Below are 27,986 nucleotides of genomic sequence, written 5' to 3'. Positions count from 1 at the left end.
ACCTTAAAAATAAAAAGATTAATTTAAGGTGAAAAGTAAAGGTAATTTAATATTTGTTCTAACACTCATATTTGAGATCGGCTTATAAAAAAAATCTATTTCCCCCTGCATATTCTTATAAGCGGTGAATCATAAAATGCATTATTTAATAGATGAAAACTCTATATCAGTGGAAAGTCTCCTCACCTAGTGGATTTTATAAGCTTCTGAGAGTTACTTTGCATCCTGAGGAATCTTGGATCTAAAAGGAACCTAAGAAATAGCTAGTACAGTCTCCCACTCTTTGTCTCTGTTCCTCTATCTCTTAACACACACACACACGCACACACACACACACTTTACAGCCAAGAAAGCCAAGAGATTGAGGTCTGTTTAGGTCATACTCTTTGCCTACGGTGGTACAAGCAGACATTACTAATCTCTGTGATTTTTGCTTTATATATATGATTTTAAGGGGACCTATACATAATTCGAGGTTCCCCAATAATTCACATACTCCAAAGTAAACACCTGTAGGTCTGCACAATTTGAAGTTAGCACTACAAGTCAGTGATTTATCTTATCATAGTTCCTCTTAAAATCACCAAAACGCAAGTATGATGCTTGGAGAGATGACTATACCCATGAAGAAGGCATAATCACGTTATAATAGTAGTTTTCCCATTTCTTCCTAGAAGAGTGGAAAGCCTGGAAGGCTCTGGGAGAGAAAGCATGGGAAGATCTGCAGCCTCAGGAAGAGTAGTACTTGGGACACATTCTGTGCATCGGGGCCTGGTGGGCAGCCAGAGGGCAGTGTGGGCGCATCGGACCCCTGGCCACAGACAGACACAAACTTCACCTCATTCACAACCTCACCACAAAAGCCTGAATAATGTAGATTTGAACTATGTAGAGAAATGGTTTGAGAGAGATGAATTTCATGGTGATTAAGGGAATTAAGTATTTAACTAAAAACTAGAAGAATAACAAGAAGAAATGAAGAAAGGAGAAGGAAGCTAAACTCTGAAACTAGCAAACTGAAAAAGAAAGATACACACAAAATATCTTTAGTAATCAAATATAGCGTGGCCTTTCAGGGACCACCCCTTTCCCACCATCAGTTGAATGTAGTATATGGTTTTTTATGAGTTTGAGTAAAGGGAAGCAGCTAAAATACATCACAAAAGATTATGCAAGCTTGCTGTTTTGAACAACTGTTCTAAGTGTGGTGCTGATTTCTGATGTGTTACTGAATACTCTTAATATCCTACCACTTTAAACAGTTGATTGATGACTTTAATCTCTTTTCTTCTGTTATAGACTATTCCATTGATCTCCAAAACAGCTTCTATAAACTATTAAATGACCAGTTAGAGGGTTTTGGTATTGCTGGTCTTCTCAGAACAACCAAAATGAGTTGTGTTTTCTTACAGTAATATGTTTATTCATGGACTCGCCAAAAGAAAGCCTTTGTTCCTTTGAGAGCCTGAGTAACATAGTGCCTAATTGTGAGAGCTCTGGGGCTGAATTGTTGGGATCAATTGTTGGCTCTTATTCCCTCTATGCTCATGTTTTAATGGTATCAGCCTCATTGGATTTCTCATTCAACAGATGCTTGTTGAAGCCAACTACACGCCAGATAGTTTCTAGGCATTGGGGATATAGCAGTGAATTAAAGAGGCAGAAACCCCTGCTCACAAGGAGCTTTCATTCTAATGGAGGGAGACAGACAGTAAACACAAAAAACTCAGTCAGCAGTACAGTATGTTTGAAGGTGGGAGATGACAGAAAAATAGAACAGTATAAGGGGGATGAGAAGCCTGGAGGGAGGGAGGGAGGGATTCAGTTTTGAATAGGATGGTGATGGACTCACTAAGAAAGTAAACTTATGCAGACTTGAAGGAGGTGATGTCAGGAGCCATGCAGGTGTATGGGAGAGGTGTATTTCAGACTGATGGAGCAGCTAGTGTAAAGGCTCTGAGATGGGAGTGTGCCTCGTGGGCTCCAAAAAAAAAAAAAAAAAAGAGAGAGATTGGTATGGCTGGACCCCTCTAATGAGTGAGGTGGAGAGGAGGAGGAGATGAGTCAAAGAGGAAGAGAGAGGGGATCAAGGGCCTTGTGGACCATTGTAAGAATTTTGACCTTTACCCTGAGTTTAATTGTGTTGCATAGCAGTAGAGGGTTTTGAGCAGAAGAGTGACAGGATTCCCCTTTTAAAGGGATCACTCTGACTCCTGTGTGGAGGAAAGATGGAGTGTGTAAGCGGAGACCAAAGAGTGAGTGATGGCAACCCTGCAAGTGAGAGATAACGGTGGCTTGGACCAAGGTGGTAGCAATGGAAGTGGTAAAGAGATTAAATTTTAAATACATTTTGAGAAATAGAGTCAATAGCATTTGCTGATGATTGGATGTGGAGGAGGTGAGAGAAAAAGGTACCAAGGATTTTGGCTTCAGCACTTAGAAATATGGAATTGTCACTAATTAAGGAGGAGAGAATGTGGGTGGAACAGGATTTGGGGAGGACAACCTGAGTTCAGTTTTGGCAGATGAAGTCTGAGATGACCATTAGACATCTAAGTGGAAATACGGAGTCGTTGAAAACATATGAATCCAGAGTTGGAGAGATAGGTCCAAGCTAGAGATGCACCATGGGAGTTGTCAGGATATAGTGAAATTCAAAGCAATGAGATGAGGTGATATCACAAAGAGTTTGGAATCTGGAGTTGGACTGCTTGGTCCCAGCACTTGTTAGCTCAGTAACTTTGGGAAGGCACTTAGCTTCCATCTGTAAAATGAAAAGACTAAAAGTAACTACTTCACAGGGTTAAAGTTTAAATAAAACTGCTAATATCAGTAAAGCACTTAGAACATGGCATATACTCAAAAAGCGTTAACTCTCCATTTTTAGCAGAACCATTCTCTGAACCCGTGGGGACATCACAAATACTTGCATTGATTCATTTCTTTCCGTGGTGTTTTATTTTTGGTTTGTGATTATTCATTGGTTCTAGAAGTTCCACTGAGTTGGTTTTGCTTTCAGAGTTAAACTGACCTGGATTTTTGATATTAGCTCTACCTCAGTTGTTGGTATATTTCTAATGCCTGTATTTATTTTAGTATCTGTTAACTTGCTCAGAAAAAAAAGTCTTACGAGTTTCTTCAGTGCTACTCTCCTTTGCTTTTCTCAGCGCTCAGCAGAGGAGCAGTCAGGTTCACAAGAAAAACACAATTGGAAATCAGGTAGGAATTGTTTAAGAGAATCAGTGCATGCATGCCCCCCAAAATTTGAACTTAATTGCTTGATTGACTATTTTTTTAAATGCAAATTAATCATGTGCAAATTTTGCTAGAAATGCAGCATTTTGTTTTTGCTTTTAAATTTTTGAAGTGAATGGCTTTTTTTTTTTTTTGCTATTTTATATGCAGTTAACCCTATTGATTTATTTTAAATAACTTTTCTGCTATTTGCTCTGCTTTCCAAATTTGACTCCTTGTGTCCTACCTTGCTTGCTTACATTACCCTTAAATTTGATTTAACATTGAATCTGTGAGTCAGTTTAAGGTTAAAATCTGGTGAGTAGTTGCATGAGCTTTCTGGTGCTGCTGACTAGTTCACACATTTGCACAGCTTGGTAACAGTGAAGGGACAGCTCATAAAGAAGGCAGTTGTTGGATTTAAGATTTGATCTCTGCCTCACCAAATCCTGTGGGTTAATGAAGACATTAATTCCTGAGATGATCTGATCTTTTGAGTTTTTGTGTTTTGGGCTGACCAGCTGTCTCTGACTAATAGCGCTCTGCAGAGATTGCATTAACTCTGACAGTTTGCTGTTTCTTTTATGTTTTATGTGATAATGAATATTTGCATTGTTATTTCTTTTCAAGTCAAAACAATGATGATTTTATAGTTTTTTTTTTAATTCAGAGGTACAACTATTGAACAAATTGAAACCTCTGCCCTAGAATTTTTTCCATTGTTTTGAAAGGAGAAGAGGTAATAACAGACTTTATTTTAAAAACTTTTTTTCTGAACTAAAGCATATAATTCTTTGCTATTTCAGGGAACCAATCTTCCGCCTTCAAGGCAAATTGTACGAGCTAAGTTCTGTAAGCTTTACTGTTGCTTTTTCATTTAGCTTCCCAAGGGCACAGTTTGTCTTTAACTGATTAACTCAACTAGCGCTTGCTACTAATTTTTTTAAACTTAGATTGTCTTGTTCATAACACCCTATCATTGAAATAAAAATCCTCTTAAGAGGGTTCATCCCTTCACTGCTAATAACTTGCTGTGATTGAAAGGTATGAACTAGTAAATTCTAAAATGCTATAATAATAAACCTTTAACACTGTGGGTGCTTTGATATTTCTCTAATTTTAATGGGCCTTAAAATCATTAAAATCATTAATGATCTTCATCTCTGTCCTTTTATGCTATGTTGTTGTAAGTTGTAAGCCTTTCTCTTCCCCTTGTATGATAATATCTCCAGTAAATGTAGATGACACTTCTAAAAGGTGGGTGAATGTGGAACATCTGCTTTTGATATATCATATCTGTTGATAAGCCTACCCAATCCCAATTATTTGTATTTATTAAAAAATAAAAAAAACCCCAAAATTATATTGATTGACATTTTATATGGCTTTTGAGTTGAAGCTTTTAAAACCAGGTACTATATCTTCACTTAATGGATGGAAGTGCAAAGATAATGTCAAATTACTAGCATAGGCATTTCAAAAATCAGTTTTACTCATTTCTACCATGGTTGAAGCAAGTGGCCTTAAAGTCCTTCTTCCAACTAAGCACAAGTTAAGAATGAGATTGGAAGATGGGTCAGTTATTTCCCTCAAGATGTTTTGGAAGAAACAAATTTTGAAGCTAGATGTTCCTGGGTTCAAATTCTCCTCTGTCACTTAGTAGCCATGTGGCCTTGGACACACTGAACCTGAGTATGCTCATTGTATGATGGGAAGAACAGAAAATGTCTCTGCAGGGTGATTGTGAGAATCAGAAATAATCTACATAATGAGGTTTGCAGCTGGGTACTGGATATGTGCCCCGTAAAGAGTAGAAACCTTGCTCCCAGCAGGTAGGTGCTGCTTCTTGAAACTTTGAGGAGAAAAAATAAGAAGTATAAGAAAATTATGAAAGTTGTAAAATGAGAACAGTGGAACATTTGGGAAAATCAGAAGCTATGGCAAATTATTCTGAAGGTTACAATGCCCAGATTAAGGTTGAATGTGGTGTTACGGATTTATCTATAAAACTTTCCCCATGGTCAGAAGCTCTAGCTCATAGAAGTGTATACTTATTGGAGAAGCAATGATATAGTGGCATAAATGCATGCTTTAAATCAGATATGAAAGGAAACTCGGAACACTTCAATTGTATTACTTCCAAATGCTAAAATCATGCTAATTGTGTTTCTGTGTCTTTACTTTCACTGAGTACTTCAAAGCCCATGCATTATAGAAGTTTTATAACTCAAGATAATAGAATTGGGGTGAGTGTTATAATGGAATACAGATCCCTTATCTAAAACCCCTGGAGCCAGATGTGTCTTAAAGTTTAGAACTTTCTGGATTTTGGAAAACCACTGCATATATCATATATTACCTAATACTTCTTTAGGGTCAGAAGAGCTCCCTATAATTAAACACTTTGTATTTCTACAGTGAAACAAATGAATAGTCACACTAAGTAGGTTAAATGAAAGACATAAATCTTTTCACTTCATATCAGGTTTTGCTGTCAAATTTGTTGTCACTGTTGTTATTTTAACCTTTTTCTTTGCAAGTAAGAGGTTATGAACCTGAATATCTTATTTTCCAGAATCAAAACAAGTAATTAAATGCAATACATTTTTAAGAATCCTCTATTTTTTTCCTACTTAGCTGAAATGAACCATACTGACTTGAAACCATTTTCTTTATGAATCTGAGTAACTGAGGTTGATTTGAGTTTGTATAAAAACAATTTTTGCTTATCAAGAAGCTCAAAGCCAGGGCATCTTGGAGCCCAGCCTGCTAACTGATCATTGTTGGGACTGAAATACTCTGCACTTATCCTAGCAAATGTTTCATCTGTTCTGACAACTTCTTAGGGCCCCTGATTGTAAAGATGGCTGTGCAGAATCTGTTCTGAAATACGTTAGAAGGATTTAAAGAAAGAAAAGCTCCTCTTTAAAGTCAAAACTCCCATTTGTTTTTGTCTACTAGCAACTTGTCTGCTTAGTTCTACAAGTTGATGTTGACAAATGTACAAAAATAAAAAATGTGAGCACACAATTAGCCTAAAGTTGCACTGCCCCAAAATTTATTCATCTGCCCAAAAAACTTCATTTATCTCTTCACTCATCACATGTATATTTGAAACCTAAGAGTGTCAAAAACTGTGGTAAATGTTAGAACAGAGAATGATGAATAAATTGTGGGCCCTGCAGTCAGGGAGATCCCAGTGGGGGTGATGGTAAGTAATTGAAGTCTACCCCGCTTTCCAAGCCTTGCTCCTTCTGATACTTCAGATACTTCAGGCCTCACTGAAACATCACTTCTGTAAGAGGCTGACCCTGCCTATCAAATCTGAAGTCACCTTCCCTCCCTAATATCTTGTTACTATCTATTATCTTGTTATCCTGTTTATTATTTTTTGTTTTCTTTCACTAAGACTAAAGCTCTATGAAAGCTATTGTGTGTGTGTGTGTGTTTGTGTGTGTGTGTATGTTTGTGTGTGTGATGCTGGGAGCAGTGGAGTATCACCATTATAAGCTTTTAAGCACAATCATAATGCAGTAGAAAGATCATTCTGTCTATAGTGTGGAGAAAGGCTTTGAAGTGAAGACAAGATTAGAAGAAGACTAGTTAGGAGGCTGTTGCAGACAAGAGATTATGGGGATCTGGGCTTGCTAAGCTCTTTGTACTAGACTTGAGGAGAAGCTGATGAATTCAGGGAATGTTAAGTAGGAAGAAGTTCCTGTGCAGTGTTGGGGGACCACCCAAGGTAGTACCAGTCCTCTTGGTCTTGTGAATTTCTTTTCTACTCCTCAGCTGGATGGTAGAACAAAGCTGAGAAAGGAGATAATGGAATTAATACTCTGAGCTGAGATTTTTCCAGGGAGGCAGCATGTAAGGTCAAGAGAGCAGATGAGTTAAAGTTTTGAAGAAAGATAGGTTGAAATTACGTATTGTATAATCTAATATGAGTACTTTTGATTGATGTATTAGTCAGAACATTAGTCATGAGAGATTAACCCAGTAACAAACAACCCTAGAATTTCAGTAGCTTTATATAATTACAATTTAATTCACCTTGCTCTAATAATCCAATAAAAGTCACAGAGATGGAGTCGGGTGGGGGCATCCCTGCTTCACTTGGTCAGTAATGGACTTTGGAATTCATTCTTCCAACAGATCGGGAAGAGAAAGAACCCTGAGTGAGGGAGGTTTGTAAGGACCAACCTGGAAGTGGCACACATCTGTTCCATTTCCATTCCATTGACCAGAACTCAGTCATTTGGCCTCACCTAACTGCAAAGGAAACAGGAACATATAATCTGAGCTTGTGCCCATGAAAAAGAAAAAACAAAAGAGGATGTTGAATGAACATTGAAAGGACATGGGCAAACCAGAGCACTGGGGTTTTTCTGAAATTAGAGAAAATGTGTACCAGGATTTAAGGGAAAAAATGGTAGGGCTTCAGGTTGAAGTCAGTGAGTGGGATGCTGTATCTCAAGGTTTAGGAGGGAAGAGAATGCCACCTTAAAGTCATAGATGTTATTGGAATAAGAAGGAGCCACTGGAGGAGGGGAATGACAAACAATAGCTATAGATATTTGTGGAACACTATTTGTCCTCAGAAGGTCTGGGTACTAAAGGGAAATGGGGATAAAATTTTCTGGATTAGAATGTGTTAAGGGCCAGGATATACTGAGGCCAGGAAGATTGATGTGGCATTTACATGAATGATAATCCATTCCTTTAGCTGTAAAAGTCTAGAGCAGGAAGGCACAGCTGATGCTCCTTGGCCCGTACAACTGCAGTTGTACAACTGGGAAGACCTTTTCCTTATGCAGGGAGCAGAGAAGGTGCTTGCAGGAGCCTGGGTATCAGAGTACTTCCTAGTCCCAGGCTTATTGTCTGTTCTGTTTCCCACCAGTGTACATTCTGTTGCTCTAATTTTAGGATGGAATGTGAAATTTGGCTTTCCCAAACCTACAGGTCCCAGATAAGATTCTCAACCTTTTTGAATTGTAGGCCATATGTGAAAATGCCTTTCTTATCAATGCAGGGTCTCTTACCTCCCTACTTTCTGAAAGCTGGTTTTAGTAGACACTAGTCTCTTTTCCTTAGGACCCCCTCCAGTTCTTAAAAATAAAAATCAACACGCTCCACCATTCTGAAATTTTCCTACCAAGTTCCCTAGTACTTCAGTCTCTGTAAGTAACAGTTTTGAGACCACTATTAAAAAGAGGTGAGAGTTTAATCAGGTTTTTTACAACTGGGTAACAAAGGTTGCCAACTTCCAGGGCTACAGTGGGGGGGTCCTCACAGCCCTCCCTCCTAATCTTACCTTTCAGGGTCTGTCACTTTTTAACTCCCACCCTCACCTGACTTCCTGGAAGCAGTATCTGTATCAGGATTCTTTCAGATATAAATTTCAGAAGAACTCAATTTAAGTAACCTTGGAAAAAAGTGAATTAATTGATTTACATGATTGAACATTTCAGAGACTCAAACGGTGTCAAGATGACCCGGTTTGATAAACTATGATGAACTGGACAAACTCTTTCCAGTATTTAGTTCTGTTTCTTTACTGTTGGCTCCATTCTTGGGCCCCAAAGGATTGCAGTATGACAGCTATCAGCTGCCAGGGGGTTTCCTTCCTAGCTTGAATCCAGCAGAAATAAATGAGTCTTTCTCCCAGAATTTTCAGAAAAACTCGTGAGGGTCAGTCTGATTGGACAGGCTTGGATCATGTGCTCATTCCTGAACTCATCACGATGGCCAGAGAACGAGATGCCCTGGTTGGCATAGGCCAGATCACATGGCCTGGGGGTGGGGGTGGGCTCCTCTTCACCTGAAAGTCACAGCTGTTGGAAGATCAGAGAATAGACCCTGGAGGAGGTACATCAGAGGTGAGGGTTGCTGGTACCTGATACCTGTTGGGCATTGTTTGTCTTCGGAACAATTTAATTTCAATAATAAGATTCTTGTGTATTTAGTCTTCTTAAAGGAATATAAGATTATTAATACCTCATTATTAAAACTCTATATTCATTTATTGATTAAATTTAATAATTCACCCTCTGACTTTTTTTTGATTCTCCTTTTTTTATTTGCATTCTTTTTAGTGAAGTATAATCAGTTTACAATGTTGTGTCAATTTCTGGTGTACAGAATAATGCTCCAGTCATACATATACATGCATATATTTGTTTTCATATTCTTTTTCATTATAGCTTACTACATGATATTGAATATAGTTCCCTGTGCTATACAAAAGAAATTTGTTGTTTATCCATTTTATATAGAGTAGTTAGTATCTGCAAATCTCCAACTCCCAATTTATTCCTTCCCCCTCTTTACCCCCTTGGTAACCATAAGTTTGTCCTCTATGTCTGTGATCTGTTTCTGTTCAGCACAACCACAACATACCACAACTTCTTTATCCAGTCATTTGTCGATGGACATTTAGGTTGTTTCCGTGTCTTGCCTATTGTAAATAGCACTGCTATGAACATTGGGGTGCATGTGTGTTTTTGAATTAAGATGCCCTCTAGATATATGCCCAGGAATGGGATTCCTGGATCATATGGTAAGTATTTTTAGTCTTTTGAGGAATCTCCATACTGTTTTCCATAACCGTTGCACCAAGCTACATTCCCACCAGCAGTGTAGGAGGGCTCCCTTTTCTCCACACCCTCTCTGGAGAGTTTTTATCATAAATGGATGTTGAATTTTATCAAAAGCTTTTTATGCATCTATTGAGATGATATAGTTTTTATTCTTCAATTTGTTAATGTATCACATTAGTTGATTTGCAGATATTGAAAAATCCTTGCATCTCTGGACTCAGTCTCATTGGATCATGGTGTATGATTGTTTCAATTTATTGTTGGATTCAGTTTGCTAATATTTTGTTGAGGATTTTTGCATCTTTGTTCATCAATGATATTGGCCTGCAATTTGTGTGTGTGTGTGTGTGTGTGTGTGTGTGTGTGTGTGTGTGTGTGTGTGATATCTTTGTCTGGTTTTGGTATTAGGGTGCTGGTGGCCTTAAAGAATGAGTTTGGGAGTGTTCCTTCTGCATCATGGATTAATTTTTGAGGACATCTTTCTGACAGAGCAAAAAGGATGTCTTCACCTCAGTACTCTAATAAGCAGTTTATAACATGTATTTTTAAATGGTGTAAATTTTAAACGAATCAGCAGTTCTTTATCAAGTTCTTTTAATTAAAAGTACTTTAAAAAACATTTTTGTAGGAAGAATTGAATAAGTTTTTACTCCATTTCTGTACTGATCTTCAAGGTATCCTATTTTAATGAAAACTATCAATGCTGTAACTGGTGTTTTAATGCTTTTTTTTAAAAAAAGAACTAACTGAATAATTAAAAATTATTTAATCTAAGAAGTAAATAATTCTTCAAGAATATAATGCTTATCTCTATTCATTGTACATTAAGTAGATGTCCCTTATCAGCAAAGGAATGGAAACATAATTTTTATTAGATGGATTGCATTTCAAGGAACGCATTTTTAACATTATGCAGTGGAAGTCAGTGGGAATATAATTTGTCATGTCAGTACATACATCACAGCTGTTCTAGCATGTATCTTAACTGTAAAATGAGGTCTACTTTTCTTAGCTGTATTTCTTTCCTGTTAGGATAATGTGGCATTGCTTATTGCCACTTAGCCTGACGTTTAAATCTTTAAATTTATAAACATTCTGCCATTTTCCTTGGTGTATGAGTTTCCCAGGGCTGCTCTAACAAAGTACCACAAACTGGGGTGGCTTAAAACAACAGAAACTTACTCTGTCAAAGTTCTGGGGGCTTGAAGTCTGAAATCCAGGTGTGTTCGGGGTCATACTCCCTGTGAAGGCTCAAGGGAAGAATCTTTCCTTGGCTCTTCCTGGCTTCTGCTGGCTCCTGGCATTCCTTAGCTTGTGGCAGCATGACTGTAATCTCTGTATCCATCTTCATGTGGCTTGCTCCCAGTGTGTGTCTGCCCCTGTGTCCTCTCCTCTTCTCTCTCTCTTTTTTTTTTTTTGAGTTTTTTTAATGTAAAATTTTAATTTTTATACAATTTTAAAGGTTCCTTTCCACTTAGTTATTAAAAAATATTGGCTATATTCCCAATGTTGTACAATACATCCTTGAGCCTGTCTTTATGCCCAGAGTTTGTACCTTCCCTTCTCCTGCTCCCCACTAGTAACCACTACTTTGTTCTTTACATCTGTGAGTGTACTGTTTTTTTTTTTTTTTTTATTATATTCACTAGTCCTCTCCTCTCCCTGTCTTATCAAGAACACCTGTCATTGGATTTGGAACCCCTCTAGTGCAGTGTGACCTCATCTTAATTAATCGTATCTACAAAGACCCTATTTCCAAATATAGTCACATTCTGAAGTTCTTTGTGGACATTTTGGGAGACACTATTCAACTCACTATACTTTGTCTACTTGCAGATTTTCTTCTCTTTTTCTTCTTTTTTAAATGGGTTATTATAATAATATTTTACCTTGGATTATATATATACAATATTCTGATGCATTTTAATTATGAAACTGAGAATTTATAAATCAGATCATTGGAGTTTTAAAAGGTATTTTTTAAATTCTGTTTTGGGAAAATACTAATACCTCTTGCGATTGAGATAAAGCAGTGCTGTTCTTTCCTTCTCCATGATACTACTATTAAAATGTTATTTTGATTAGCTACTTGTTTTTTGGAGGGTTGCTTCCTGAGAATTTTTCAGTTTTTAAAAAAAACCTTGTAGCTTACAAATAATTTATCATGAGGAAAAAAGTGAAACGTTTAACACTTTTTAATTGTAATACACAAACTCTCTTTTTCCTCATTCATCTTATTCCTCATGTAGTCTTCTCTCCAGTGTCACCCCGTCCCACAAGACAGGGAAGAAGACGGCAGAGGGAAAAAACTGACAGAGATGGACCCATGAAGTTCCATAGACATGGTGTGGAACTATAAATCCATTTTAAGATTTGGGACTTTACATTTTCAAAACCTACTAAGTAGGAAAGTTTTATTTATTAAAATAGACGTAACAGAACAAATGGCTGTCCACCCCACCAGTTCTGTATAAATCACAACAGTTAACATTCATTACTTACAAGTGCTTCAGGTGTGGTTACAGGTACTTTACACACATTAACTCATTGACTCCTCCCAACAACCTTAAGAGGTAGGTACCCTAATTATCTCAGTTTTACACTAAGGAAACTGAGGCACAGAGAGGCCAAGTAATGTGTCCGGTCATACAGATTATAACTGACAGCACCAGGCTTCAAATCCAGGCAGTCTGGTTCTGGACTTTGTTCTCTTAATTACAGCATTTAACAACTGCTTCTAACAGTTCATAAATTGCACCAAGAATCTCATTTAATAGTCTCAGTTATGGCAAGTCACATCATTTCAGCCATTCACTAATATTTTTATTTATTAAACTTTTTCTTTATCTAAAGCTGATTGATCCTGAGTAGATTGAACTTGGGTGTATGAATTAATCTGATTTAGTCAGAGTGGGGTGCTATTGCAGAATAAGATAGATCTGGTGACTTAAACAACAGATATTTATTTTTTGTGATTCTGGAGGCTGGAAGTCCAAGATCAGGGTGCCAGCATGGTGGGGTTCTTGGCGAGGGGTCTCTTCATGTCCTCACATGGCCTTCCTTGGTGCATGAAGAGAGAGAAGTCCCATATCTCCTCCTCTTTTTGTAAGGGTATTAATTCTGTCATCGGGTCTCACCCTCATGAACTACCCTAACCCTGATTACCTCCCAAAAGCCCTACTTCTTAATACTATCCCACTGAGGGTTAGAGTTTCACCTTATAAGTTTGGGGGGATCACAAACGTTCAGTCCACTGCACTGATCAACAATGAAAAGCTATAACAGCTGTTAGAATGTGTTTCCTTTTTATTTCCTAATTCTATGAAAAGTATCTCCAGAGGGGCCAGTCAGTAGTTTATAAAATGCAGCTATCTTTATTTTAATAAAGTAGACAAGAGAATGGAGTCCATGAAAGCCGCATTTGGTGAAATGTATGGCAGACTGATTTGTTCTGTATCTTTTAAATCTAGACTTTTACTTGAAATAGCACTTAATACATGGCTCATGGTTTTTTTCCAGAAAATATACAGATGTGCTTACTGTATTTTTACAGCCAAGTTATATCTTAATGGAGGGTTTAGGGCTTAAAATCAGTGAGGAGAAAAATCCTATCTATTCAAAATTACCTTGAAAATCCCTCCAGTAGGCAGAATCTAGCCCCACATTTCATCTGTGGTCTTCCCTCTGGGCAATTGAGGCCTGGTCTTATTTCACCAGGGAAATGGGCGCCTGGGCAAACTGAGGGTTTCTCCTCTTGCCACTCTCCTGTGGTCTTAGAACTACCCTTCCCCCTTTTCCTCCCTCTGTCTCTTTTGTCCTCTTTGCACCCCCCCCCCCCAAGAACAATGTGTTGTATTCCAAGTAAGTTTTTGGAATCCATAGAATTTTTGTAACATGTAAATTTTTCTTTTCTCCCACTATTATCTTATTAGCCACTGTAATTTCAGACCTGAATTTTCCCCTTAACGATCAGATAAATGACATCTTAGTATCTTCTTGTTTATGACTATTTTCAGTGTTTTGGATATTAGGATTGCATCATTTCCTTGGTCCTGGATATGTAGCTCTCACTATTTTAATTTTCACCTGTTAAATCTCCACTCCACATCTCAGAGGAGTTTATACACAGCCACCTTGGTGGTGGAGTTGCTCCACATGGGTTTGCTACTCTTTGGGCCAACACCAGGAATTGCTGGTTTTCTCTCTCAGGCAGGTCTGTCATAGGCCACACCTGTGATAGACCCGCCCAAGCCCCTCCCTCCCTCCCCCAACCCCGCCCACTCTGCCCCTCCCTGCTCCTGACTCCAGGCCTGGGGAATGCCAGTGCTAGCTCCTGGATGTCTAACCCAAGTCTCCTACAGCTTCACTGTAGTAGACTTGCTGCCATTTCTGTCCCTTACTAGCTGGCTCATTGTCTAATCCTTTGATCACAGTGACTTTTCAAGTACTTAGTCAAGGATAGAGCTGTTATTCTAAAAAAGGAGAAAACTCTCCTCAAGTTTTCTTTAGTTTTTGCTTCAGTCCTTCTCTTAGATGCACGTTATAGCTTATTTAGTACAATGCTTCAGTGTTACGTGATTTTGAAGCTTGGTTTCTGTTTGTTACACAAGAAATATGTGAATTCATTCTCATTGTGAAAAAGTCGAGTAATGTAGATCAAGTCCATATACCCTCGACTCTTACCAAGTCCCATTCACCTCAATAGCTATAACTGCTATTATCATTTCAGAGCATATATACACAAATATATACATACCCAAACATACGCACATGCACACACATAAAGACACATGGTTTGTGATTTTAAAAAAGAAAAGTGGTCACATATAGTCTGTATTTTACACTGTAAGCAATGACTTTTGTCTTTTTTTGTTCATTGATGTATCTCTAACATTTAGAACCTGGTGTGTAGTAGATGCTTAGTTAATATATTGGAAGATGAATTTGCTTTATCCACTTAGTGATGTATCTTGGAGATCTTTCCATGTATGTACATAGGCAGGAGACAAGAAGACTCCTTTTACTGGCACATGGTATTGTATACTCCACAGTACAGATGGTTTGCATTTCACTTACTGCAAGTTATGGAGATGCCTTTTCAATTAGTAGACATTCATATTCTCTCTGCTATGAAATGTCTAGTTATGTCCTCTGCCCATTTTGAAGGGGCTGTCATTTTCTCCTTGACTTTTAGGATTTTTTTTATAGCCAAATATTAATCTTGTATGTATTACATATAGTGCAAATATTTTCTGCTTATTTATCACTTGACTTTAACTTTATTATATATTATAAAACAAAAACGTATAATTTCGATGTAGACAAATTTTTCAGTTTTTGTGGCATTTTTATTTTATCTTGCTTAAATTTTTTTCTAATAGTTTTATAGACTTTTATGTTTAGTTATATATATATATTTTATACTTAGTTATACAAAAATAAAAATTATTTTCCTGCTAATCATGTACTTGCATTCTTTAAACCACACTTAGGTCTATAATTTACTAATGAGAGAAATTTTTTTCATGCTTATTGACCACTATTCTTTTCTGAATGAATTGTTCATGCCTTTGCTTATATTCTTTGATTTTTTTTTTTACTTTTTGACTTATAATGATTTTTATAAATAATGATATTGATATTTTGTCATACTTAACACTTTTTTTCATTTTCTTGTGCATTTAATTTTACTTTTTCCATGCTAAAAATTTAAAAGTATCTGTTACTCTTTTTTCTCTTATTTCCTCCATTGCTTTTATATTTAGGAAGGTATTGTGCACCTCCAGAGCAGTTAAGTATTCACCTATTTACTTGTAGCATTTTTATGAAGCTGTTATTGACATTTGTCTCTGTAATCCATTTGGGATTTATCATGGTGTATGGTAAAGGTAAGGCAGTACTTGAGGAAAAGAGTGCAGGGGTTAAGAGCCTGGGTTCTGAAGCCTGACTGCCAGATTTCAATATCTGGGTCTGCCACTCACCAGCGATGGGCAAGTTACTTAAAATCTCTGTGCCTCAGTTTCCTCACTTACAAAAGGGCTGTGATTATTGTATCTACCTGTTAGGATTAAACACACTTGTTTATGTAAAGAACTGAAAGCACTGTTTTGCACATTGTAACAACTTAGTTATTGACAATGACAGTAGTAATTATTATAAAGTTTTATTCCAAATGAGCAAATGTCTAAATGTAATTTTTTTAATGAGTCGTACCATCACAATTGGTTTGCCGTACTTCTGTGATCATATAAAAATGGCAACCGTAATAGTAATAATTATAGCTGCTCATGTTTCTTGACACCTTACTCTGTGGCTGGGTGTTGCTCTCAGTGTGTTCCTTGCATCAATGCACACAGTTCTACAGCAACCCTGTGAAGTAGGTTTCATTATTTTTCCTGTTTTATAAGTGATGTAACTGAAGTTTAGAAAAGTCAAATAGTTCATCCCAGGTCACAGTGTGGATAAGTGGCAGAATTCTGGCATCAGTCTGGGTCATGGACAAGCTCTTTGTCCTGGGATCTCTATCTGGGTTATTTATCTTGTCATTCCATCTGTTGATTTTTGTACAGTGACACACTTTTTAATGACTTCAGCAGTCTAATACACTTTAATATCTGCCAGGCCATTTTCTTTTATTACTCTTTTTTTTTTTGGAAAAATGCATATTGCTTTTGTGGATTACTCATTCTTTCATTTGAAGGTGAAAACCTTGTTGTGATATTCCAACTCCAGTTCTATGTGAATTTTGATGAGATATTTGTAAAGCTCATAATTTACATTTACATTTTTCATGTCCTTTTCCCTATCTAATCAGAAGATGATCCCTTCTGTTTATTATAGTTTCCTCTTTTTTTCCCCTAACATAGGTGAATTCACATTTCTTTCTAAACATAAAATAACTGGAAATACCCTTATGTTGTTGGAATGTTTTTCGATTATATTTTCTAACTATTTATTGCTATATAAAGAAAACTATTCATTTTTAAGCATTTATTTTATGCCTGTGGAATTTACTGGATTCTCTAGTAGGTTTTAAATTAATGATAATTTTTATCTTGTTTGTGCAATTGTATCTTTTATTTCTATTTTTATATATTATTTCTTTCAGAAAATTATAAAATTGCAGTTGATTTTCTTAGGTTTTTTATCTTGATGGGAATAGTTTTCTTAGAATCGTTTATAACCATTTGATGTTGGCTTTTGGCTTAAGATACATTTATTGTGATAAAGAAAGAAATTTTTCTATTCTTCAACTAAGGTTCTCAGAAATGAGCATTGAATTTCATTGAGATGATCATGGTCTTAACATATTGAACAAATTATATAATTTGCTATATTGAATAGATTTATTAACCATCCTTGCTTTCCTAGTATAAGCTCTATTTGGTCATTTGGGGGTGATTCTTTTGCCATTAAATGGTTTTCCTATTATTTAATTTAAAATTAATATATTTTATCTATGAAACAAAGTTATTCTTTATAAGATAAATATATTTATAAATGAATAAATACAAAATGAATAACTATACAATAATATTAAAATTCCTAGTGAAAAAGAAATATCACAGAAACCGAGGAGAAAAGAATAGTGGATACCTCATTCCAGATTATCTCAGTTAGCTGGATTAAGCAGGAGGCTGGTCTGTTTGTTTAGAGGCAGGGGAGTGGGAGATGAGTCTTAAGAAGATGGTGAAACTCAGTATGGTTACTCAGAATATAAAGAGGAGCAAAAGGGCTTTTAGCTGTTGGCCAGACTGGAGTCTCACCACCAATTCACATGCTGAGGCTCCAGTGTAGAGTTGCTAATTTCTTTATTTGTTATACCACGAGAATCCCAGTCCTTTCAATTTAGCAAATTAAGGGATTAGCAAAGAGCAAATCGTAAAACCTCATTGACTACAAAGGTGCTAGGGGATCTTTTGTTCCGGATGATGTGCATGTCCTATATCTGAAGGTCCTTTGGAAAGCATGCCACTGGTTCACCATCACAGTGAAAACAAAAGGAAATAGAAGCTGAGAAATTCTTGTCTGTATTTCCAGTAGATCTCTTTTGTTATTTTTGTTCATTGCTTCCCATATTGAAATTAAATCCACCCAACATAAGTATGTCCCCAATTCACCATGACCAAGGCAAATTGCAGTTTCTGTCCCTCGAGCACGAATTGTTTCACACTCAGTGCAGTAACGTCGCAGAACTTTTCCTGAGTCATAATGTTTAGCTCAGGATCCTCAAAATACAGAGACATCTTTACATTCTTAAGATATTTTCTTGAGAGTCCTGAGATGTATGTTCATAGAAAAGAATGCTCGTGCTGACTGTGTCATTTAGATGGGGAGGACCTGGTGGTCAGCCTTGAGGGCTCCATTCTCAGCATCACTCCCAACTCCCTGGTTTCTTTTAGTCTCATTGTCAGGTATCTAAATGTCAGGGCATTTATTCCAGCATTAGTGTAAATTGCTGGAACATTTTATCATAATTTTTAAAAATTTTGTTTTGTAATGGAATAATTCCACTTGAAAATAATCTTATTTTTTTCCTCAAAGAAGTTTATGTTTTCTAATCTTAGTATGTCAGATTTCCCAGATAGCAGATTTACATGACAGTTCAGAATTTTATTTGCCCTAATCACCCAGCCCTTTGTAAATCCCTGCTTTTCTTCTCTCTCCAGACATTTCAATGAGCAGGACTCTGCTAACTTCTGTGGAATCAAATTAACTTTTCCTCAGGAGTCATTTGCGTGTATGAGAAGACTGATTTAACCACAGTGGAATTAATGCTGGTCTCAGATTTATCTGAAAAATCCCGGAAAGACCAGTGTGGTTTATTTGCCCAGCAATATATGTTTCCTAATTATTTAAGTGCAGAAAATAAATAAAACTTATCAGAGATGATCTCTTGAACAAAAAGTAAATGTGTAGGGCTTTAGCTAAACTAAAGAATAAAATGTCTTGCCCCCAGAGTTAATGATAAAATCTCCTTGACTTAGCAACTAACCCATTCCCACCTCAGGGAATTCCACTAGGCTGAAGTCTACGGAATGAAAGTTCCCGCTCCAGGAAATGAGTGTCCTGGTTTCATAATTAAACCTAAGTTCCTTGAAACTTTGTACTGTGCTCTTACCTCACCAAATCATTGGCTGAAGGTTTTGTCCTGATTCCCGCTGAGATTATTTACACTCTCAGCCTGTGATGGATGGCCCCTGTGGGTAGATTATTCCATGTGCTGCCATTTATATTGCCTCCATGGAGCATTACTTGGGACTAGTGTACATAAATAAAAATGAGCTCGAGAAATACAAATATGATATGCAATTCAATCATCATCATCATATTTCCAATGCCTGTGATTATTCTCTGTTTGCAGTACAATATGAATTCTTTATTTACGGAGTTCTACCACCTCCAGCTCCTTTTCTGAGTTTTAATTAAAGTCTCTGTTGATTTTTTATAAACGTCTTTAATGACAAAGCACTGTCATAACTAAAACTTGAGTTTAATGGCAAGTCATTTTATTGTTTCCTGCTGCAGTCTCCTAAATATAATCTTCTTAATTAAGGTAAGAGAATTTCAGTGGACATTTGTGTTCAGTTTTTTTTTTTTCCTCTTCGAAAATCTTTTCCTTCTCCAGCAACTCTGGTCTTCCTGTTGACCTGCTGTAAAGTGGAGGAGGGGAAAAGGAAAAGGAGGATTTGTTTTTGAGAACTCAACTATCTATAAATGACTTCCTCTTGTTTGGTACATCCATTTGCAGGGTTTCATTTTCAAATGCCTGGTTGCAGGATCCACGTCCTGGAGGAAGGAACCGTGTCATCCTTCACTCATCCTGTGCACATAGCTCGACCACTGCCCCGAATATTATCTCCTATCACTTCTGGCATTTCTTGTGCTTCTCCTCTTCCTGAAGTTCATAATTCATGTCACTGATTTCCGGTGCATACGGAGTCAGGTTTTAGAAATATGAGACAATTTTAAAATTACAGATGCAAAGTCTAGTATTTGAGCCAACATCTGCAACTAGTTTACGGGATTAAGCAAAATAGCTGCTCTGGATGACTGATATTTACCAGGGCCTCTCCATTTCCCATCAGAAATCAGAATGGCTCTTACTTATATGTTCTTCAGTTTTCAACAGAAATCAGGATTTCATCTGTTACATACCTCCCTTTATTAAGTTTCCTCACAGAGTATCTTAAGTTACAGCCAATTTTCAATTAGCCGTGATTAAGGTCAGGGGGAATATGGGTAATTAAAATCCACAAATAACTAAAAGACTTACTTTAAGCAGAATGCAACACTCTCTCCTAAAACTTCTGGCTGAAATTACAAGCAAGTAAACCATCTGCCGTGATTTTCTTTTGTTTTGGTGCAAACAAAAAAATCTGAACATGCCACTGCATTATTTACAACCACGCAAAAATACTTCCTTACCTGTAGGATAACGTCTAAACTTTAGCCTCCATTATCCATCCCGAGCCGGAGTCTAGTGCCTTCTCTTGCCACTAGTGCCCTTGAATTCTGTGCTCCAGCGGTGACCTTCAGTCAGTGCCCTCAATGGGCCGAACCCTTTCCCTGCCGGGACTTTTGATGCGCTCTTTCTTGGCGCTTAGAACAGCTTCTTTTCCATTTTTTCCTGAATATCTTCTCATTTTCCTTAGTTTATCACTTCCTTAGGAGTACTTTCCCTGTCTTCTACAGTATTTTCAGTCGTCTGCTGTATGTTCCCATAAGAGTCTGTCCCTTTCACACTCAGTGTCCATTTCCTTGTTTGGTGTTATTCTTCCCTACTTGCCTGTAAACTCTGCAAGATCAGGGACAGTGTTGCCATGTTCAGGACTAAATTCTTTGTGTCTAACTTAGAGCCTGCTGATGAAAGGTGTCCAAAAAAATAACTGTTGAATGAAAAGAAGGAATTACATATTTTAAAATCAAATCTGGAAGTTAATGACCAGGTATGGAAATGTTCTCTATAATATTACAGTGTTAATATTTGGAAGGGAACATCTAGAATGTATTAAAGCAGCTTATTAACTTTGAACATTACTTTTTGTCATCCAGAGAAAACAATTGGAATTTTTTTATAATTCTTTATTTATAATTGTTAACTCAGAGTTGTCCTTTCAGGCTTGCTTATGGTGATTATTTAAGTGTAGCACCTAAATACATCACCCGAAAAATGATTATGTATAGGTCTGAAGTGTGAGTCTAATCTTAGAAAGAAACTGGTTCACACTTGGTTAACTTTTAGACATAACTGCCCAATTATGAACAGCATTTGGACTCCAGTAGATGCTACTGTCATTTTAGGTAGGAGAGTTCTTCATTTATCACCTTTGGTCTTTACTCAGTAGATGTCTCCTAGACACTGTGACAGTACGGTTATGCCTGCTACACAGAAAGCCCTTGGTTTTAGCAATCCCCCTGCTTTAGAACTATTACATCAATAATTTATGACTAACCTATGATTTAAGGAAAAGTGTAAGTACTATCAAAGGAGCATAAAGCACAGTTTCTACCTTGATAATGTTATCTGTCATTTATTGAACATTTACCAGAAGCCAGACCTTCTGAGGGCTTTCTGTACACCAATCTCACTTAATAGTCACATTATTTGAAATTGGAACTATTAGCTCTGATTCTCAGATTTTAAAAAATGAGTTTTGGTTACTTGTGAATAACTTGATTAAGTTCGTACATTTAGTAAATGGCAGAACTGAAATACAAACCCAAGGAGTCCAAGCTTTGAGCTCAGCTATAATCTTATCAGGAAAATGCGAACAAAGCAAATACAGTTGCTGGTAATTCAGAACAAGGTGATGTAAGCGCTTAATTAAGATAATGAATAAAGTAAATGTTCAGGGAGGAAGAGTTACATATGGGCTCCTGGTGCTTCTCTATTACTTATTAAAATAATGCAATAGATTAATTCCTTTTTTCTTTAAGTGTTATATTACCCAGAAGCTGCTCCATGTGTTTGTGCTTCTACCTGTTACTCTGGCATATTTGATTTTTTTAAATAATCATATCATAAAATTAGCTACCCATTTTTGAATGGTTATTTTGTATAAGGCAGCGTGTTAGGCACTTTGTTCCTCAAAGCATGTTAACCTTAACCGTCAAATGGCAGCGTATCTCCCTGCTTCTCATTATGGGCCAAAATTTCCAGAAACTTCTTTAAAACAGAACATATCTCTGTTTGATATATATTTGTTTCCATTGGCCAATTACTAACTTTTAAAAACATTTTTCGGGAGAATGTTTTTTCTACACCTTGGATGTTGTGAAGGTATTGATTCATTACACGAAATCAGAGTTTCATGGGAGATCTTCAGCTCTGTCACCCATCCATTTCAGTCTGGCTGACCTACCCCGCCCCTCCATCCATCACGCCACAGAAACGGTGCTTGGTGAGCTGCAGCCAGCACGCATCAGTGGGGCCACAGTGCTTACTCAAATATTGAATGCTTTTCTACGAGCTGTAACTGGCTGTTCCCCCAAGCGCCTGCCTATCATCAGAGATGCTGAGGCTCCTCTCTCAGAATCCCACCAACGTCCCTCCTTATCCGGAAGTTAAAGGCAAAGATCTGGTACAGGAGGGGACCCCCAGTACCCTGCTCTAGCACTTTGACCCCAAAACCCCTTCAGATTGGCCAAGTTGTTGCCTTACTAGTTGTGAAATTGTTTTAATACCTTCTCTTCAGTAACCCTTGTGTTACCCAAATCAGTGAATAATTTTTTTACTTTGAGTTTTACTTTCCCTCATGGTATCATTTGACCTTTTCAGTCCTTTTGCCTTGTTAAAACATTCTCTTCCTTTGACTTCTGTTTTTCCCTCCCACCCTTCTAGCCACCCCTCTTTTGCCTTTGTAGCTTCACCCTCTCTACCCAGTTATATCTTTCCTTTCCTCAGGGTTCGGTCCTCGGTCCTCTTCTCTTCTCACTCAAACTCTCACTTCATGTCACTTTTGTCATACCTATGGCTTCAGTCACACCCATAATCAACAACTCACAAATCTGTATATCTGATGGTGACTTCTCTATAGCCAGTGATTTATTTGACGTGTTCACATCTTGACATGTCCATACTGAACTCATGACTTACCCCTTCCCTAAACGTGGCCCTCCGACACTCCATCAGAGAATTTGCCTCCACAGTCTGTCCAGTTTCAGAAACTTAAACCTTGGGAGTCATCCTTGACACCTCATTCTCTCTCATCTATCACCTCCAATTTATCATGGTCGTATTAATTTTTTCTTTCTAAATATTCCTCAAATCTGTCTGCTTCCCTCTATGTCCATTTCTACCACTCTTGTCATAGTTGTCATTGTCTGTGAGTTAGGATTCTAATCTTAGTATTCTATCCGACCCCCCTCCCTCCTCCTCTCTCTAACCTCTTCACCAAACTAAAACTAGAAAAGGGAACGTTTCATGACGCAAATCTTATGTTGCTACCCTCCTTTAAACACTTCAAAGGCTTCCCGTTCCTCTCAGGATAAAGAGCAAATTTCTTCACATAAATTACATGGCCGAGTATGGTTTGCCTCCTCACCAGGCTTGTCTTGCTTAAGGCCCACTCTTGTTTTCTGTGCTAGGGCCATCCCATCCCCCAGTCGCGGCCCACAGCCTTCAGATGTTAGTGCCTGTGCTAAAGTCAGCAAGGAGGCCACTCCTACCCTGTGCAGGTCAGAGCTCTCTCAACGGACTGACCCCCTTCTTGGCAGCAGCAGCCGCAGCTGTAATTTTACATTTATCTGTGTGAGTCTTTGCGTAGTGTCTATTCTGCCATTAGTCTGTAAGCTCTGTGAAGTTCTGGGACTGTTCCTGTTTTGGGGGGGTTGTTTATCCCTGTATTTTTAGCATGCTACCTGACATATATAAGGTACTCACTACCTTTCTATTAAATGAACTGATAAATATTGACTAAGGTGCTTTCTTTCTCAAAGAAGCCCTCTGGATTATTTTTAGTAAAATATCCAAATTCTACTCAGACCTTATTAATTATGTGGTATCTTTTCCTTTGTGTATGTGTGTGTGTGTATTTTTGTCCTTGAATGTGAGAAATAAATGACAGGCTTAGCTCTCATTCTGTTTTGTATCATTTGGAATCTCTTCCACATGGAGGGTTCCCATTAACTTCAAAGGAAGCTCTGCACATGGAAAAGATACACAGGAAAAAAGTGAAAAAAGTAGAGCCCTGATTTTCATCATGGTTAATGGCCTGGATCTTGTAGAGGTTTAGGTGAGTAAATTCTGAGAATAAACAGCCCACTCCTAGTGAATTCTTCAGCAATAGCTGTACATGTGGCAGGAATAATGCATAAACAGGCAGTTGGGGAAATTCCGGGAAATGATGAGAAGGAAAGAAATTGTTTAGGAGTAATTTTGAGAATCAAGATAATACCATAGACCAGTGAGCCACAGAGGCGTGGAAAGTGTACTCACAATGTGAGGATGGGCTGGTGCCCTGGAAGCAAGACTCAAGGGAAAGGATTTCGGGTGCTGTTATGGGGCAGAGTGAATGGAAGATGACCGAGGCACCACAGAGGTAGTCCTTGTAGACTTGGGCGGTCTGGAAAGAGTGGGAAGGGGGCTCCGTAGGTTACCTGGTGAGATTATTTCATGAAACAATAACTTGGAGTTCTGCTTCACCTACAAATTTGACTCATGTGGTTGTGAGTTAAACTTATACCAATGTTTTCAGGTTAAGGTTGATTTTTACAGAGAAATCAGGAAGTTATTATCTTTTTTGGCATCTTTATCTTCAAATAAAAAGGGGATTTGATATGAACATTACATGTCAGTTTCTTATTTTCAACCAGGTTTTATAGCACCCTGGTAATATGTTTTCAGTCGGTCAGATCAGTTCCTTATTTAAGTAGTTAAGCTTCTTTCATCGTGGTCATTTCCCATGTAATATTCCAGAATTATTTCTTTTTATGTTGTGCTGTAGAGTTATTTCACTCCCTGACTATTTGTAATCTGCCTCAGTTTTCCAACATGTTGTGTCCATTACACATTAAAGGAAATCTCAAGAAATCGCTTGTTTTAAGCAAACAATAATGTGACGGCAGCTGGTATTCTTAATAGCATGAATATGGTAGGAAAACCTGGAAAATATAGGAAAATTGAAGGAGAGTATAAATATAACTTTATATCTTACCACTAATTTTCAGTCATAGTTGACATTTTGATATATACTGCAGTCATTTTTCTATCTTTACATTAACAAATAAAACCAATGTAATACCATATTTAATAATACTCATAGGTACCGATCTAAGTCCTTTACATTTATTATATCATCATTTTCACAACAACTCTGTTAACAGGTGTTACTGTCCCATGATATGTATGAAGAAATTGAGTCAGAGAGGCTCACCCAGTGACACCCAGCTAGCAAGTGTTGGAAGGAGGAGACCATCCCAGACAGTCTGACTCCAGAGTCCTGCCCAGTATTTAGCACTCCTTTGCCAAGATGTTTTCTCACATCATATAGTAGGTATTTGTGCTAAGCTTAATTTAGCATCAGGGGAGTATATCAGAATCTATTAACCAATATCCAGTTAGGCAAATAGGTTGTTTCCAATTGCTTGCTGCTAGAAAGAGGGGTGTGGCCAACATCCTTGTATGTGTTGTGAATTAAGGGCTGGGGCTCTGAAATCAGAGCACCTGAGAGACTATTTTTATTCACGTGCTCTGGTGCTAAATCCTCTGAATGTGCCCTGCAAAGTCAAGCAAAATGGCAGACTTGCTCCTAAAAGTAAGCCCATTGGTTACCAGCATGGGTCTGGCAGTGTTGCAGGTGCCTGACTGTAGTTTCCTCATCTGTCATGTGAGGAAAATATTACCCCCCTCAAAGGATTACTGTGTGGATTAAAAGAAATAATGTGCGTGGAGCTCATAGCAAAATCCCTGGCACCAAGTAGTGTTTAGTAAGTGTTAGCTCTTGTTATTCTCCTTGAATTCCTAGAAATGGACTCAAAGAGTATTCTTAACTTTACCGATTTCAGGTACTTACAGAACTCTGTGCTCTGATTTCTTAGAACATTAAATCCAGGAAAGGAACATCTAGACATAAAAATGTCAGTTAACTCATTTGTAGTTGTATTTTACAGTCTTTTTGTTTTTTTTTTTTTACTGAAGTATAGTCAGTTTACAATGTTGTATCAATTTCTGGTGTACAGCACAATTCTTCAGTCATACATGAATATACATATATTTGTTTTCATATTTTTCACCATAAGCTACTACAAGATATCAAATATAGTTTCCTGTGCTATAAAGTATAAACTTGTTTATCTATTTTATATATACCAATCAATATCTGCAAATCTTGAACTCCCAGTTTATCCCTTCCCATCCCTTTCCCCTGCTGGTAACCATAAGTTCCATGCCTGTGAGTCTGTTTCTGTTTTGTTAAAAAATAAGTCCATTTGTCTTTTTTTTTTTTTTTTTTTTTTAGATTCTACATATGAGTGTATCATATGGCATTTTTCTTTCTCTTTCTGGCTTACTTCACTTAGAATGATGATCTCCAGGTCCATCCATGTTGCTGCAAATGGCATTATTTTAATTATTTTTTATGGCTGAGTAGTGTTCCATTGTATAAATATGCCACAACTTCTTTATCCAGTCATCTGTCAGTGGACATTTAGGTTGTTTCTATGTCTTGGCAATTGTAGATAGTGCTGCTATGAACATTGGGGTGCAGGTGTTTATAGTCTTGAGAACAAAACAGACACTATTTCATCAAATATTTGATTATTTTGTGTCTTAAGTTGATTATTTAAATCCCTTTAGAGATGCTTCACCTTAATTTGCTTGTTTTCATAACATCTTTATCCCAATCATAAGATAAGTTCATCAGATGTGAAAATCTATTTTCCGCATTACGTCAGCCCACCGATAACACACAGCTGGGCATGGTTATGGTGGCTCTTATTTGTGACAAAGGGGCAGGGCACCTGGCACAGTGCCTAGGCCACCAAAGGCATTCAGTACATATCGGTTGGCTGACTAATCAAGTGTCTTAAGTGAGAAAGACCTTTGAACACTTTCCTGAATTAAATTGATCCCTTAAAACTGCAGGCATGAACTCTTTTCTTCCTCAGACTGGGTGCTCTCTGTGGGCAGGCTAGCTCCCAAGCTGAACGGGAGAGAATGGGCGAGGGAACGACTTCTGTATTTATCCTTCTAGATTTACCAGTCTGAGAAGTCACTTTCCTCCTCCACAGGTGTAATGAGTGAGGAAACAACAGAGGTGCCGCTTCATCCCCACCCCTTGGCAGCACCCCTCAGCCCTCCTCCCCCTTTTATTCCAGTGAGTTTAATCATGAAGTCAGTGGTTAACCAGGAGTGTGGCTAACCCTCTTTGGGGGAAGAGATCTACTGTCTGTTAGTTCTGTTCCTACCTTCTAGAAGCCACTCCTCCAAAGCTCACCGTGACTCCTTGGGCATCCTCCTAGGACCACTAGTGGACAGAGGGCTCTGAAATGGGTCCAAATAGTGCATCAGTAAAATTCACTGCAAGGCTGATTTGTACCTCAGGTTAAATGTTTCTTTTTTCTTTTTAACATTTTTTTAAATCGAGTTATAGTTAGTTTACAGTGTTGTGTCAATTTCAATGAATATTTCTTTCTTACTTTATTTCCTGTTTCAAATTATGTGCAACCATATTATTCCCATAGCCTGTCAGAGATTCTGCAATGATCGCATGACATCATTAATATATTCTAATCTATTACCCTTAGTAATAAGATGCCAACAAAATAGATGTGTTCTCAATGTGACTATGAACCCCCTCATGCTATGAAGTTCTCAGAAATTAAAGTCCAAAGATTACATTACCAAAGGAGTTTGTAAAGTCTGAGATACTTGTGGAACATCAAATTCAAGTCCTCCCCCAATTCTTACTCTCTGGCTCTCAGCCACAGAGGTTCTCTGGCCCAGGCAGACTTGAGGTTCCTTCGCTGGCTGCACCCTGAGCTGGCCTCTAACAGAATGGGTTGCTGCTTCTGGGCTTTTGAAGTTGAAATAGTCTCTTGTGTTCCTTACTTCATAAATAAAGCAAAGAATGAGACCCAAAAGGTAATCCCAGCACTAGCCCCACATCAGCCGAATTTAATAAGACGAAACGACTCCTTAGTCTTTAAAACGAT

General features: G+C 37.6%; 1 protein-coding gene across 9 annotated transcripts in view; it reads left to right on the top strand.

Annotated features, from left to right (window-relative positions):
• Positions 1 to 27,986, top strand: part of DNM3 (dynamin 3) — a 475,573-nt gene that overhangs the window by 172,062 nt on the left and 275,525 nt on the right. For 7 of the 9 annotated variants that reach the window (XM_032463725.1, XM_032463729.1, XM_032463731.1 and 4 more), the window contains exons 13-14: positions 3,168 to 3,219; positions 4,041 to 4,070. In XM_032463725.1, coding sequence (XP_032319616.1) covers positions 3,168 to 3,219; positions 4,041 to 4,070 — 82 coding nt within the window. The remainder of the gene's footprint in view (positions 1 to 3,167; positions 3,220 to 4,040; positions 4,071 to 27,986) is intronic. The other 2 variants (XM_032463730.1, XM_032463727.1) reach the window with 1 other exon arrangement.

The sequence above is a fragment of the Camelus ferus genome, chromosome 21 (genome assembly GCF_009834535.1).
Source record: "Camelus ferus isolate YT-003-E chromosome 21, BCGSAC_Cfer_1.0, whole genome shotgun sequence".
NCBI classification, from domain to species: domain Eukaryota; kingdom Metazoa; phylum Chordata; class Mammalia; order Artiodactyla; family Camelidae; genus Camelus; species Camelus ferus.
The sequence above is the reverse complement of the archived record's forward strand: the minus strand, read 5'-3'. Positions and strand labels throughout refer to the sequence as shown.